Raw genomic sequence first — 16358 nt, 5'->3', positions numbered from 1 at the left:
CTGTGGCACCTTATAGACTAACTAAAGTGTAGGAGCATAAGCTTTCGTGGGCAAAGACCCACTTCGTCAGATGCAAGGAAGATAGGGACTCATACAACTGTTGCTTCCACCACTGCTTGATGCTGCACATCTTTTCTCCTGTCTCTAAATGGCTCCTCACCAGTTCCCACATTGCCTTTTTCCTCGTGTAGCAAGAGCCCAGAGCAGGAGTGGATGGAAAAAAAGAGAGGGCGACAAGGGATCAACCAGCAAAAAAAGAGGAAGTTTCAATTGCTGGTTTCTCAAGTGGACATCAGTTGGGAGTGGTCAGGAGAGAAACAAAATTCTGAATGCTGCCCTAGCAAAACTGGAGACACCAAGGGAGAGTCTAGTACTGATATGGTAAACCAGCACAAAAGACAGCAGCAAGGATTCCTAAGATGGGTGTAACCACTGTGGAAAAATTCAAACTTATCTCCCTGGGGTGTATTGTAATGGGCCATCCTTATGTGATGCCTGAAATCAAAGGTTCTGTAACAAAAAGAAACATTTGATCAGGCAGGTGGTTTTTTTCTTCTAACAATTATTCTAAAAGGGTCATACTCTTGCCATACAAATGTTTAATTTTGTACCCAACATGAAAACTCATTAGGGATGATCCCTGGAAAGTAAACACATGCTTGTATTTTTCATACAGTTCTTTATTTTCTTAAAATGCAGGTGACCTTGCTCACCCTAAATCTACTCCTGGTAGGAAGCGAGGAGGGGAGTTCCCTGCATGGGATGGCTGCTTAAAAACAAACAGAGGAACTCCCTCCTTATAAAAGCACATTCCAGAGGCTCTGTCAGCAGCATGCTCTATTTATCCGCTTCCCATGTCTCTTCTGCGGCTCCAGGGAATTGTGCAAAGTGGCATGCTGCAGGCTGGAGCCTATCAAACACAAAGGCACAGGGCAGGGAGAGGGCAGGTTTCAACCCATGAAGCCCTCCATTTTTGCTGTCATTTTCTCAGTTGCTCACAGGCCAGATTGTAGAACTTCCCTTTAGCTGCCCACTATGGACACTGGTCCTCTCCCACCCAAATTAAGGATGTGGTCAGCATGTGGTCATTGCCTGGTTTATCACATGAGGGGGGGGCTGTAGCATGCATGTGCTGGGCCACAGGAGTGAGCAATGAGCACTGAGCCCAGCTGTGGCCAAGGGGCCCCAAGCCAGCAGTCACTGACCTCCCCTCCCTCCTTGCCCACACAAGCAACCTCCTCCCCCCCACCACGTTGACTAGAAGGGAGCCAAGCCAGTTCCACCCCAGCCCACAGGTGGGGTCCGTTCCACCGGCTGCCAATAGGGGGCGCAAGAGGGAGAGCCGCTGCCTCGCGCCGTTCTGGGGGCGGGAGGGACGAGCCGCGAAGCCGTTGGCTCCCTGCGCGAGCCCCTGTGGAACGTTGGGGAGCCACGACCGTTGGCTGGGGAGCCACGACCGTTGGCGGCCCCCCCCTTCCATTCCACCTCCAATTTTGGCGCGCGCTCGCCTCAGAAGGGGGGGAAGGGAGAGTTTCAAATCGCCCGCCTGCTGCTGCTGAGGGGAGCGATGTCGGTCTGAGCAACTCAGCAGCGCCCCCCCCAGCCCGCCCCCACGTCTCTACACAGCCAGCCCAGCCCCAGGCACATAGGCCAGCCCGACACAAGGGGGGGGGGGGACAGAAATAGACAAAATGGTCTCTGTGCCTGCAAAGGACTCGCTCTGGGGAGAGGTCGCTGGAAACACTTGAGAGAACAACCGTCCCGTCCCCCCCCCCCCCCCCGCCTCGCAATGTGTCCTACGGCCAAATCCTGCCCCCACAGCCCAGTGCGGGCGCTGCTGCAAGCCTGAGGGGCTACCCTTCAAAGGGCCATTACAAATCACAGCCATCCTGCCGTGGGGTGCTGACCCCTAGTGCTAGGAGATGGCTTGGCTGGTTTTCCCTAACAGGGAAAATCATTCCCCCTGTTCCTCAACTCTCTAAAAGGGAACCGTTTACAGTTCATTACGGGGGGGGGGGGGGGGCGTCTTCAATTTTTACGAAGTTTGGACAGCTGTGTAGTGTTCAACAAGTCAGTCGTGCCAACTGAAGCCCCAAATAGCTAAGGGTGAAAATACGGGTAAACAGCACACCCCAAAGAGGGAGAAGGAGAAAGATGCAAAAGGAAATCCCGCACGATGCTGTGTTTACGGGTGCTCTAGAGCGCCCTAATGTTAGACAAGAGATTTGAAGAAAAAACAACACAAGAATCAGCCCGAAATTTCTTCTCCCCAAAGCGGAGTCTAATGCATTTTTGCAGACCTCTTTGTCTCTGGTTGAAAAGCACGGTTTTAATACTGTCCTCTGATGGAAAGAAAGAAGAAAACAAGGGCTTGAAGTCGCCAAACACGAAAACTAAAACACTCATTACATAAAGATTGAATAGAGAGAACAAGGATCCTGTAAACAAACTCTTAACTCTAGCATATCAACTGCACCAACACGACGTTGTAATGACAGGCAGGATTAACTGATACCGCAACTCATTAATTAAGCAGCTGCTTCATTTTTTTTATATGGAATAAATCAATCCTGGAATAAATCAATAATAATTATTTTAGCTAAATTGTACCTGTATTTCATGAATGCGACCAAAGCCGTCCTTCCAGAAGAACTCAACTAAGTTGGAAAGGGTTTTGGGTCCAGGCATTTCCTGAAGGCTCTTCAAACTGCTATTGTGGTGTTGGGTGGGTTTCAGGAGTCCCTCTGGCTCCTCTGAAACTGCCATCATCTCCTCCTCTTTGTCCTCTGCTGAAGCAGCAGCTGCTGTTGTAGTATTATTTTGCACCTCCAAAGTCTGACTGCTAGAATGCTTGGTCAGTTGGTGAAACCTGCTGACAAAAATCACACGAAAAAAGCAACTTATTTTCTCAGACTCAAGCGCCTGTTTGCAACTGCTGTTCAAGACTTTGATGATAAGAGACATGTTTTTAAAATTCAGAAAAGTTCTATTTTGTTTCCGCGGCTGCTTTTTATTTGATTGCCGTTTCTCTTCTGCCTTAACTTGCGCAAGCAGCACTTCTCCAATCCCTTAATGCCTGAGCATCAGTTTACACAGACCATTATTAAAGGCTCCCTCCCCTAAGGCTGGAAAAGGGGGGGGGGTGCGGAATGAGACTTGAATAAAATGAGCCTATTCTTTTGATTAATTCAATCAGATAAATTTACCAATTAAGCCTGCTCTGAAGCAATCAAGATTTAGAGGATTCCACCATTCTCCCACTCTCATGACAAAAATCTCTCAGGGATTACAGGGTACTTTTCATTCATTAAAAAATGGTGTTAAGATTAGTAAATGTTTTTTCCCCCAAAAAGCTAGCATTTCCACATTTCAGCAAATACTAAGGTTTGAACCACTACTCAATGTGCAATAAAATATAAGAACATTTTATTCATAAATAAATAGCAGTGTTTTTCTACAGCAAGTATAAATTTGTCAACAATTCCTGTGATAATCAGGTTGCAAACATGTTCTTTTTTTTTTTTAAAGTAATTGTACAAATCCCTCTCACTTCAATATGCTGTACTTTCCTTCAGAAATAACTTCTGCATGTTTTGGTAGAACAGTTTCAACAGAACTTTAGCTTGTAATTGCATATCATGTTCATCCACCCTTTGACTCTTACACCTATAATTAATTGTGATTAATACCCTGTGCAGAAAAAATAATGTTAGAACTAGATAGCAATATCTTTTGCACAATTTTAAAAAGAGTTGAACCAACAAAAGCCTGCTAAAAATTTTCCAACAAATTTTAGTTACTTCAGTCCTTTTTGTCATCTTCTCTGGCTACACTACTCTTTACCCTCTTCCATGGCAATTGTGTCCCACTGTTCCCACAGATTTAATTTCCTCTTGGCTTGCCCAGACAAAACCTTTTTTGTTGGCTATGTTATAACTGCTCCTTTTCCAGTTTCTACCTTGTCTTTGTTTCTCACATCTCTACTATACAACCTGTCACTGAAAAATAACAGACTTCCTCACTCTACAACACCAATATTCAGTAGTAAAAACACTTTTTTTCTGCTGTGGAAATACAGTGGAAATGGTGGTATGATATTATGAACTAATTCCAGAAGCATATTTTGAATCTGGACACAGGCTAAGGCCAATGCAGTTTCATTTTGGATACCCTGCATGGCTTGAATCAATTTTAAATGATCCTCTTCCTGAGACTTTATCCACATTGGAAGCAGCTCTGCTACATTGAGCTGGACCTTATCCAATCCCCGGATGGATTCCTCTATAGGGTGGACCAAATCTTGTGCCCCTGAGGCAACTTTGGCAAGGTTTTTAGCCAATCTGGCGTTATCTATGGCAGATGCCACGTCTAGGCCAGTTCCAACACCGCCCAGTACCTTGCCTACTAGATCATGCCTGCCTCGAATGCGGGATGTTTTGGAAGAAGCAATTTGTAATAGCCACCTTTCCCATCCATTCAACAGAGGTACTACAAATCTTTGGCAAGATGGTTTTATGCTAACGGTAGTAACCTGCAAAGGTACATGAATCCATTTTATTTGATATTTTGGTTCAATTAACACCCACCTAGCAACATGGTTTTAATCATGTATGGGCCCATCTCATATTCCTGGGAAGGTTCAGCTATTAGCATCTTGACATGATATCTTATGCCAAAAATGCTTGATATCACCCAGGTGACAGATTCTGTGATATTTTTAATGATCAGCGGGATCAGGCGATGGATGACTCTGTACTAGCCTACTCTAACCCTATCCTAAAAGAAAACCCTATCTAAACCGCGACGCGCCCGACGGACAAGCTCGATGACGGCCGACATGCGTGGACCAATGCAGCCTACCGAACAAACTCGAAGATGGTATCTAAACTACCTAATACACTAAACTACCTAAGCCTAGCCTAAGTGAGAAAGGTTTGACCTTCCGTCAGCCTAACTCAAGGACTATATTAACCCTTAAATGGAGGGAGCATAACCTTCCATTAGCTTCTCCAAAAGAATGACTTTACAGGACCACTTCCATAAACTCTCACTCTCTCCTACTCTAAGCCTATCCCGACGGAACCGACGAACCCCGATGAACCCGACACGATAGCAACTGCTGCGCGGCAGAGGCTTATATAGTCTGGATTCATTAACATTCATTAGTTCCGTGGTGCGACCAGAAGATGCTTTTTCAGCATAGTTTAAAATTATTGGCTGGCACTTTTAGCTCATACATATTCATAATCTTAGTTGTTATTTTCAAAACTTAACTGAATAAGTAAACAAGTATTTGTGGGACGTGACTAGACCTTAATCTGTAATGGATGTCTATAGAATTCTACTAACTCAAAATGGAGTTTTGGACTCCATCTTGAGATAGGACATGCTTTTATATATATATTCTGGTTTTTCATAACAAAATGCAATGAGTAGATGCATATACATTCATGTAGTTCAATCCTGTATCATCTATAAACACTGTACAGGGTGGTACATTGTGAACTCACATCAGGTGTTACAATTGCATTCACTTGGTTACAGTTACAACACATAGCTGTTGAATTGTTACATATTTGTTACATATTACATTATTCTGCCATTCTCCTTTACAAGTATCTTGGCCATTCACAACTTCCTGAGCCATTATGGGTCCTTTCTCATGCCTTTTAATAGTATAATTTTTATACTGTCCCTGATCCAATAATTTTAAGATCTCTTTGTCAAAGTTTTGCAACTTGACAATATCTAGAGTGTCTTTTAATGGTGGAACATTGTTGATGTAGTAAGTTCAGGCCCACCATAAGGGACTGAAAAGAATTGGAAAATAAAATCTGTCCATCAGTCGTACGAGGGAATGTGCAGACTAAGGGACAGATGGGGCATGAGTGTGTGAACAGTACAACAAAGGTGTCCACATGACAGTGTTTAGCCCACTGGGTCACCTTCAGTTCATACATTATGCTTTTCCGGGACGATGGGTAAACATCCTCCCCATAAAAGGACAAAAAGTGGGGGAATGTAGTAAGTTGAGGGTCAGTAACATGGAGTCAGCAGGCCTAAATAGAGGCCTATAACATGAAAACAGCAACAGGCCTGCAATCTAGTGAGCAAGACTTTGGTTCAGTAACAGGAGCCAAGAAAGAAGCCCTATTGATAAATTGTGTGATTGTGTAAGTTAGGTCGAGCATGGAAGGACACAGGAAGGTACTGGGTACAGACTGCGAGCCAAAGGGAAGTATTGGAACATCTTAAGAAGAAATGTCTTGGTACAAAAACTCCCTAAAAACTAATGCACATACCGACCTAGGTTCAGGACCGGGTCGAAATTGACAGCATGAAGGATAGTAAGTAAGCCCCCCTTCCATAAGGTGAGGGGTGGTAACTAGGCAACAGAGGGTGGTAACCTGGTGCGTAAAGAAATGATGTAAGTTGTTTGTACCTGTCTATAAAAGGACACCGCAGAGGGTGCTCTCCGGCCGACCTTGGGGGGGGGCGCACTAGGCGCCTGAACGGCAGGTATCATTGCCTAAACTTACAGAGTGCACAGTAGCTTAACTTTGACTAACTGCTGTTAATATTTGTTATATGGCAATAGGCCTGCCCGGTGTTGGTACCTTGTCAACGCGGGCCATAGTGCCCAGTGGTGTAACATTGTACTGATCTCTGTTACCAACTGGTAGAGCTTCGCATTTGACAATAAACCTGCTCGATTGATTTCAAACCTTGCCTGCATCTGTCGTTTCCGGGGCCTCTCAGAGATCTCGTGTTGACCCAAGTGCACGGGGTCTAACACTCTAGATAAAGGGAGTACCGATTGTTACGCACGCAGCCGAAAGTTTAACAACGGAGTAGAGGTCCTGTCAGGAGCGCGCCAGGACAACCCTGACCAGACGACGCTGACACTGACAGTCCAGACCACCGAAGGTACCGAGGTACGAAAACACCGAGGTACGACAGTTGATAGCGTTGATCTTTTCAGGTTGTGATGGTAAATTCCATGTTAAACTCTTATCTAGAATGGCAGCTTGTTTGGCTAGCTGATCAACTTGATTGTTTAGCAAGGATATCTCTTGCTGATCTTTATGATGTGCACGTACTTTGAAGAGATAGGTCTTTTCCTTCCTTGTTTCAGCTAGATCCCAGGCGAGATTCAGCAACTGAGCGTACTTCACAGGACGGTTGTCATTGGTGCACATACCTTGCTGTTTCCAGATGACCATCCAGTCTATAAAAGATCGAAGGACCCAGTCGGAATCTGTGCAAATAGCTAAATCTTTACCAGTGTCAGCATTCTCCAAGGCTAAGATTATTGCAATAATTTCAGCAGCTTGTGCTGAAGGCCAGTCTACAGATTTTTGGATCTTCTTTCCTGTAGATGCGTGGAGTGCTGCAGCACCAGTGACTATACTGCCTTCCCGGCGATAGCAACTGCCGTCTACTACCCAGGTATTATGAGTAGCTTTGCTCTTAACTTCTTAATATTTAGATAATAGCTCAAATGGAGATTTTATTGTTGTTTCCACATTTTCTGGAATAGGGCACTCATGATTTTGATCAGGATCTATCAGTGTTGTAAGGACCGAAGGAACCATTGACATAGTTTTTGTTGGCTCGATCTTGATGTTATGGTTCATCAAGGCTAGGGTCCATCTCGCTAGCCTTGGATGGCTAACTCTGCCATTGTTAGCCTGGCCAGATATAATATAACTTACTGGGGTATGACTTGTTCTTAAAACAATGGGTGCTTTTCCAATCAGGTACTCCCAATGGATCAGCGCCCATGTTAGAGCCAAAACTTCCTTTTTGCAAGAGGAGTACTGCTTCTCTCCACCGGACAGAGTCTTTGAGCCATAGGCTACCGGTTTTAGAGAAGTACCTCGATGTTGTAACAGAACCGCTCCTAATGCTTCTTTTCCGGTGGTCAGAGTCAGGTGGTACTCTTTTTCAGGGTTGGGGTATGCTAATGCTGGTGCTCTCATTAGAGCTGTCCGGAGGTACTGAAATACTTGTTGCTGTTCCTGGCCCTAATCCCATTCTTGCCTTTTATTTAATAGTTTGTACAAGGGTCTGGCGTTCTTTCCGAATTCTTCAATAAAATCTCTGGAGAATCCGATTAGGCCTAGGAACGATCGGAGGCTGTGTACATCAGTTGGAACAGGTAGCTTCAAAATTAACTCCACTCTTGACTGATCTGGTCTTCTTCCGTCTTGACCCAGATGTACCCCTAGATAATTTACCTCCTGTTTAACAAGCTGCGCCTTCTCTGGATTAATCAGGAATCCAGCTTGTTTAGGGCTTTCAATACCTCCTTCAGCACCTGTAGATGAGTTTCTTTATGCTTGGTTGCAATAAGGATGTCATCAACGTATGATATTACATGGCTTGAGTGTGGGATATCTTTTAGAACTTTTCTGATGAGTCAGTGGCAGATTGTAGGCGAGTTGTGGAACCCCTGAGGAAGTCTGGTAAAAGTGTATGGCTGGTCTTTGAAGGTGAATGTGAACTTATGTCATGCGGAACTGGCAATTGGAATTGAAAAGAAGGCATTGCTGATATCGAGTACCGAAAACCATCTGGCACCCTCGGCAATTTGGGCCATTATTTCTGGAAATTTGGCCACAACAGGAGCCATCCTCGGGGTTACTTTATTTACACCCCGGTAGCCCACAGTAAGTCTCCATGTCTTTCCATCAGCTTTTACGACTGGCCAAATAGGAGAGTTACATGGACTCTGTGTTTTAATCAAGACTCCTTGAGAAACCAAGATGGTGATGGTTTCTTCAATGCCATTTTCTGCTTCTACAGGGTACCTATATTGTCTCAATGGTCTCGGGTCAGGACCAGGAATGTCTATGACTTCCAATGTTTTTCCACAACTTTGTTTATGTTTAGCGAATACTGCCAGGTGATCTTTAATTGCTTCCTGTATATCATCATCCCAGGTAGGCATTTTCAGATCTTCACTTGCCTTGATGGCTCCTAGGCGATATATGCTGGAGACAACAGTAGCAGCATCTATATTGTCGCTTTCTGCCTTTAGAACTCATTTATTTGGTAAGTCAATAACTATTCCGAATTCCTTCATCAGGTCTATCCCCATTATACCGATGCCATCTAATTTTTGCAGACCAATAGGTATATTAGCTTCTATGTTCCCAAACCTGCATATGATGTCCGAAGCAAAAGGGATACTGGATTTTTTTCCATTATAAGATTGCAAAGTTTTTGAGAATACGTATTTAGATTTCCCTGTCATTGGGGAAACTTTCGTGCATAGTATGCTTGTAGATGCCCCAAATTGGCCTCTTAGTTCTACCAGAACTGTAGGTCTTCTGTACAAGTCGTAATCTATTCTGGTAAGCTCTTGCAGGGGCTGAGGCCAATCTAGGCTCCTTCAGTAGAGAGAGTTACTGCTGCCTGCAGGTGGAACGTTCTGTAGAGATCCACCTGTTGTCATGGCAACGTGTCCGCCATGTTCTAATTTGGACAGCTCATGGAAGATCTGATCCATATCCATCTCCCGGACCTTGTCCCTAGGGAGGTATCGAGCAAGTCTATTTGCTAGAACTTGTCTTGTGGCTAGTAACTCTTCTCTTTTCCCTCGAAATATCTTGGTTGGTTGGAAGGGCACTTGTGAAGGTAATGACTGCTGCATGTTTTGTCTTGGTGGAAATTGACGAGGTTGGGTTATACCGTCAGCCCTATTCCTCAATGGTAAAGGAGGAGCTCTCCTTCTCACAGGAATTGGAGGCTTTGCATCTTTTAATTCTGAAATTTTCCTAGGTGGTACTGATGCTTTAATCAGTCCCACTTGTAACTGCCAGTCAAAGACTTCCCTGATTCTTTCTTTTATCCTATTTAGCAGTGTACTCTCATAATTCAAACCACTTAAAGCCGCTTTAATTGATGTCAGAAGGCCTTGGAAAAGTGATTTTCTGAACTCCGGAGTGTCATGAACAACATTTCCATCTATTCCTGCCCCAAGGCCAGCTAAGCGCTGAAGCAGCTCCTTCCGGATAAAATATAACTCCGGACGCTCTCCTTCTCGCTGTTTATCTGAGTAATAGCGACCTCTGATATCATCATTTGGATAAAAGACACGATATAAAGCTTTATACATTGCATTAAAATCAGGGTTAATTGAATTAAATCCTCAGGAAGTAAACATTCCCTAAGGACAACTAACATATCATCACTTGTCAAATTTGTACGGGCTAATTTAGCCATCCAATTAAGTGCATTTGTTTTCCTACATGGTCCCAAGTTTTGACCAACAGCACGAGCTTGTTCCGGTGTTAAAACCCTCCTCTCATATTTCACTACAGGTGTAGGATCATTTGGATGGAACACCTCTGTAGTTATGATGGGTTCCATTATTCCCTCGACTAAATTGTTTTCTAGTATGGTGATTTTATATATGTCCTCAACTACTTCGTCATTTATAGCAGAGACATAACCTCTTGCTAATCCCAACCTTTGTTCTAACTCCTTTATTCTTTTCTGGCAGTCTGAATGATCAGGGTTAATTGGTCTATGTATGCGTTTTTCACTCAAAAGGTGTCTTACAGTAACTTTCGAATCATTAAACATTGCCACCTTTTCATTCAAGTTACCCTCTAAATCCTGGCACCTTTTGAGAACATAATCTACTTGATGGGACAGTGCATCCCTTTGAGACCTCAAGGTGTCATTTTTGCTTTCCCTTGATTTTAATTCATTCTTTAGCTGGTCAATTGTTATGTCTTGTGCCAATCGAATCTCTCGTATGTCATTAAGCTGTTTTGATAAGGCTTTCACTTCCTTATCTAGTGATCTAGCAACCATAGCTAGTCCTTGAATAATAGCCTTTTTCTTATTCTTTTTGTTAGGTCTAGGTTTATTTCAAACAAAATTTTCCCACATTTGTTTAAAGTTATCCAAGGATTTTTCCCCAATCAAATCTTTTTCTTCCCAAACACAGACATTCTTAATGAAAACATTAACATCATCTTCTAAATAAAGTTTATTTTTCAGCACGTCAGGCTTGCTCCCTTCAACTCCAAAGATCTTGGAGACTTTCTTTGCCGCCATGCTGGACTTATAAGGACCTCATCTTATCCTTATAAATCTGGGGAAAAACCTGGTAAATTCTGGATTATTCCAAGAACAGCAGGCTGATCAAGCCTCTGTCTGGCAGAATTTACCTCAAAGCTAACTTTTGCTAGGGTTAGCTACTGCCCGGCCCTTTGGAGTGCTTGCACAGAAAAGCAGCGGTTGCTATGCAACGCCACCGAATGTTCCAAACCAACCTAAAATGATGGAACGACGAACATTCTAAACCCACAGAAAAACCTTTTGAGGGGTTTAAAACTGAGGTTTCTTGCTGTGGCAAGACCAACCCCAAGGGACCAAAAACCCTTAGTTCGAACTAGTGAAACCTACTTCGGACTACTCAGAGGACTAAGCCTCTTAGTTCGGACTACCACTGAGTCGAACTAACCAATGGGATTGAAGCCTTAGTTCAGATAGATAGTCCGGACTAAGCACTTACAAGAGGGACATCTCCCTTTTAGTTCAGAAACACCTCGAACTAACCCAAATAGCTCTTCTCTTAGGTCGATTGACCCTAAGAGGAATACTGACAAGAGGAAGAGATTAGTCTCTTGTCCGCTAAGTCCCGAACGGACTTCCCTTAGTTCGATTACTTATCTCGAATTAATGTTAAGACTTACTTAGCTTAATACTTATCGAACTAAACTAAGATTAATAAAATAAACTTAACTCGAACTAAGCTATGATAAGGGACTATGGTGGTGAACTAACTATAATACCAATGGTTGCTCACCGTTTAAAAAGGGTGCTTTATAGGGAAAAGGAGATGTCGGGATCCAGGAACCTTAGGAATTCCCAAACTATGAGTGGCCAGTTCACAGCCTAGAAACAATCCTTCCCTCCAGAACACCCACTATCTATCTAAACCCTATATAAAAGCAGACCCCAACATACTCCTAATGTTCACTCGAGGTATTTTACTTAAAATCAAAATCCCTGAGAAAAGACACTTAGAGGGTCCTGCCGCGGTCGCCAAATTCTGTTACTGTTATTTAACAGATTCAGAAAGACTACCAAAGATAGTTTCCCGGAACAACTACTTAAAGTTGTGCTCATCTGCTTTACTGGATGGTATCTCAGATGCGGACCCTCCTTCCAGTATCTAATCACCTGTAGTGTCAAGTCTCCAGGGAAATTGGACGCGTATAAATAAAAACTTAAAACTTTAAATATAGTGAAAACCACAGGACTATATTTTTACATAACAAAATATAACAAAAACATACCTCAAGGGAACATTGAGGGGCAGTCCCCCAATGTCCCTGTAACTACACTTACAGAGTCAGATGGCGTGGGGACGATTGTGGTGGTGCTGGTGACCTACAACCTTTAGGCTAATTGAAAGCCCTCAGGGAGGATCTACCAGGTGTCCTTTGACAGACGATCCTGATGCTTGGCGACCTTCTAGCCTTTGGCTGATTTAGAGCCTTGGGCAAGGAACTACCAAGGATATCCCTCGAAGTGTAGATTGAGTGCGATGGCGGTTGGTTCGTCTTCCACGAAGCCTCTGGCCTTCGACTCCTCTTCTCCGCACTTCGGAGCGGCAGGATCAGGTGGTGGTAGACTCTGTTCCTATTCTATAATAAAACTATCCTAAAATAAAACCCTATCTAGATATCGCGACGCGCCTGTCGGACAAACGCGATGACGGCCGATATGCTTCGCACTGACACAGCCTGCCAGACACACACGAAGACGATATCTAACCTATCTTGAATATTAAACTAACTAAAACTAATCTAAATGAGGAGGTCTGACCTTCCGTCAGCTTCACTCATTAAGAGTTCTTTAGAGGACCACTTTCATGCCAGACCTAGGACCAAGACAGATAGATCTCTCACTCTCTCCTAACCTAGAACCTATCCCAACGCGAGCAGAACCCAACACGACAGAGTCTGCTGCGTGGTAAAGACCTTTATACCTATGCCTCATGAATATGTATGAAGTCACAGGTTTAAACTGATTGGTTGCAAGATGATGCTTTCTAAACCAATTGGATAACAGCTCATAAAAACAAGTACAGATGATTGGTTAATGAAAGATGCTATATTAGCATACTTTTAAATTGATTGGTTGACACATCCTATCACACATCCCATTATATTCAAATCTTAACAGGTAACTGATATACCTGGGGGACGTGTGGTACGTGACACAGACCAAACCAGTGATGGAAGCCAGATAATAGAACTCACTCAAAATGGAGTTTTGGCAGCCATTTTGAAAGATCATTCTAATAGACATAAAATGGTTGATTGACATATATTATTAATATAATGAGCATGCAGACATTTCTTGATATTTTACACAGTTCTTTTTTTCTAAGGATGCACAAGTTACATTACAATCTCCATTACAAAGTGGTTACAGTTACATTCAAGTGCAGTTGTTACATTACAACAAGATCGATACATTCATTGCATTTATAAATACAGTGTAATTCTGCTACATTTCTCTACAATGGTAAGATGTTTTGGGCCAAAATGCCATCACCATATTGATGATATATCAGTAACCTTTTCGAACCATACAGATTCTGCAGTTTCATGTGCAGACCCCCAGGTGCTAGACAGATGGGGGTCTGGGAGAAGTGAATTGACTATTGAGATTCAACCTGTTAGATCAAAGTGATGCTTGTTTGCAGGAGGAACTATTTAACAAACAGAATAGTTGTTGCACAATATAGTGAGTACATGTATCTGTCTTTTTGCCAAAACTGGTTTTAAATTCATTATTATTACTGCATTCTCAGCTAGTAGCTGGTAAGAAGGTTGCACACAGTCCTCTTTACTGCAGAACTCACAATGGCCATCCATTTCTTTGTCATTAAGATGTGCTGTCTTTGAAATACACCCAGAATCTACACTTGATGCAGAAGACACCAACCAATCTATTGAATAAAATGGGCTACTATGAGCATATAACACATGTGCTCAAATCTTTGTGTTAGCTTCCTGTTTATTTCTGGATGCAATAAAAGGTATTGGTGATCTTCTTTAAAGCCCTGATTTGTTCGGGGCATGATTATCTGAGAAACCAATTCTTACCCTCTATATTCCACTGCAATAGTTAAAATCTAATCAGAGGCTCTGACTCGCAGCTCCTCACGTAAAGCTTCAGGACAGCTTTTACGTGAAGGCTGCTCTTTTGGAATTCGCTACCCCTGAAATCCATCAGAGCCAAATCCTGTGAGCTTCAATTTACAATGTATTCATTCTGTTCAGTTTGTTTTGTTTTGGTATGTTTATTTTCTAAGATTTATGTTCTCTAGGACTCTACTCCTGCAAAGACTTAATGAACATGCTTCTTTAGTGGTCCAATAACTTACAGTAGTAAAGTTAAGCATATGCATAAATTTTTGCAGGATTGGGGCCTAACTTTGTAGGTAGGGCAATAAACACAACAGGAATAAAACACACAAGATAAAATACTTTTTCTTTTAATATCTATAGAATACTCATTGATTTACATTATGACAATGACTTTAAGAAGGGTCACTGATAATATTTAGTGTATTCACCATAGTGACAAAATAATTTAGTTTTAAATAATAAAAATGCTTTCCAATGAGCACTAATCATAAACAAAATAAATATTTTCAGGGAAATATTTAAAAACAGGTGATGATTTGGAGATAATTTAATATTGGTAGGGCATCACAAGTGAAAGCACAAATCCCTACCTATGGTAAATGGACATCTGATGCTACCTCAGGACAGGCAGTCCCCGGGTTACGTACAAGATAGGGACTGTAGGTTTGTTCTTAAGTTGAATCTGTATGTAAGTCGGAACTGGCGTCCAGATTCAACCGCTGCTGAAACTGACCGCCAGTTCTGACTTACATACAGGTTCAACTTAAGAACCCCAAGTCAGCTGCTGCTGAAACTGATCAGCCGCTGATTCCAGGAAGCCCGGGGCAGAGCAACTGTGCCTCGGGCTTCCTGTAGTCAGCGCTGGTCAGTCAGCGCTGGTCAGTTTCAGCAACGGCTGACTTGGGGACGCCTGGGGCAGAGCAGCTGGGGTGCTGCCGGGTTGCTCCAGTAGTGCCCAGAGCGGCGGGACCAACCGGCAGTGCCCCAGCTGCTCTGCCCCAGGGTCCACAACAAAAGCCTGGTCTGCTGGGGCCCCCCCCCCAGCAGACCAGGGACACGGGGAGCAAAGCCGCAGCGGCGGGGTGCCTCGCCTCTGAGGCTTTGCTCTGGCGCGGGACCCGCCGCTGCTGCGGCTTTGCTCCCGGTGCCCCTGGTCTGCTGGAGACGGTCCCCAGCAGACCAGGGGCACCGCGAGCAAAGCCGCAGCAGCGGCATGTTCCCCCGCTTCTGAGGCTTTGCTCTGGGCAGCAAGCACCCCAGTGGGAAACCACTGGCCAACAGCAGCTGACATCCTGGCCTGCCCCAAAGAATGCTGGTGGGTGGCCTCTGAAGCCCCCCCATTCCCATCCCCGGGCCGCTCCCAGGGCAAAGCCAGTGTCTAGAGTGCATGGATCTTGCCCCCATCCCAGAAGGGTGCATGAAGGCAATGCCAGGTTAGTTTTCTAGTAGCTGAATACAGAAATACATCCTGAGAATATATTCTAGTATCTCCTGCCTACTTACTCTAATAAGCATGATGTTTGAAACATTTAAATGAAGCAACAGAGAAGCTGGCAAGAAAAAGTTGAAAGTTCATAAACAGAAGTTACTATATAAGGAAAACACCCATTCCCTTCTCTATGAATGCTTGTGTCCAGGTGAAAGATGACAAGAATTGAAGTAGGAACATGCTCAATGCTAACCAAAGAAAATATTCCCAGAGAATACACCATACAACTTTCTGATTTCTTGTGAATATACAGAAAGATGCTAATATACAAAAAATTCATTTTGAAGTAATTATGGTTGCTACTCATGTGTCATTATCTGACTCAAGTTCCCTGAAACAAAGAAATGAAAAGTTAAGCCACCTTTATTGCTCCAGTACCATTACCACAACTACAGGTTAATTCAGTATTAAATCTTATCCTCTTATGCCCTTCAGCACATGCTTGTTTATCGTATTATTTTCCCCATAGTAGTAGTAGTAGTTGCAGCTGCTTGGTGTACTGATTGTGTGGCGAGGGTAGTTTGGTGAGAAATTATGTGCTAGAGCAGAAGTCAGCAAAATACGGCCTATGGGCCAAATCCAGACTGCCTCCATCCTGTGACCCAGCAGGAGCCTTGGGCAGGCTCCCTACCTGCAGTGCGCCCCTGCATGCCACTCAAAGCAGCCAGCTGAAGGAACCATGT

At 43.6% G+C, this 16358-nt stretch overlaps 1 protein-coding gene across 2 annotated transcripts in view; it reads right to left on the bottom strand.

Moving 5' to 3' along the window:
* Positions 1–3109, bottom strand: part of CYP27C1 (cytochrome P450 family 27 subfamily C member 1) — a 35668-nt gene extending 32559 nt beyond the window's left edge. Inside the window, exon 1 of one of the 2 annotated variants that reach the window (XM_006124737.3) lies at positions 2611–3109. In XM_006124737.3, the coding sequence (XP_006124799.1) occupies positions 2611–2964 (354 nt within the window). In that variant the 5' untranslated portion in view covers positions 2965–3109. Of the gene's footprint in view, positions 1–713; positions 1396–2610 lie in introns of those variants that run through there. The other variant, XM_025185481.2, reaches the window with a different exon arrangement.
* Positions 3110–16358: the final 13249 nt, after the last annotated feature.

This window comes from Pelodiscus sinensis, chromosome 7 (assembly GCF_049634645.1).
Source record: "Pelodiscus sinensis isolate JC-2024 chromosome 7, ASM4963464v1, whole genome shotgun sequence".
Classification (NCBI taxonomy): domain Eukaryota; kingdom Metazoa; phylum Chordata; order Testudines; family Trionychidae; genus Pelodiscus; species Pelodiscus sinensis.
Note: the sequence above shows the minus strand (reverse complement) of the source record. Positions and strands in the feature narration are given on the sequence as shown.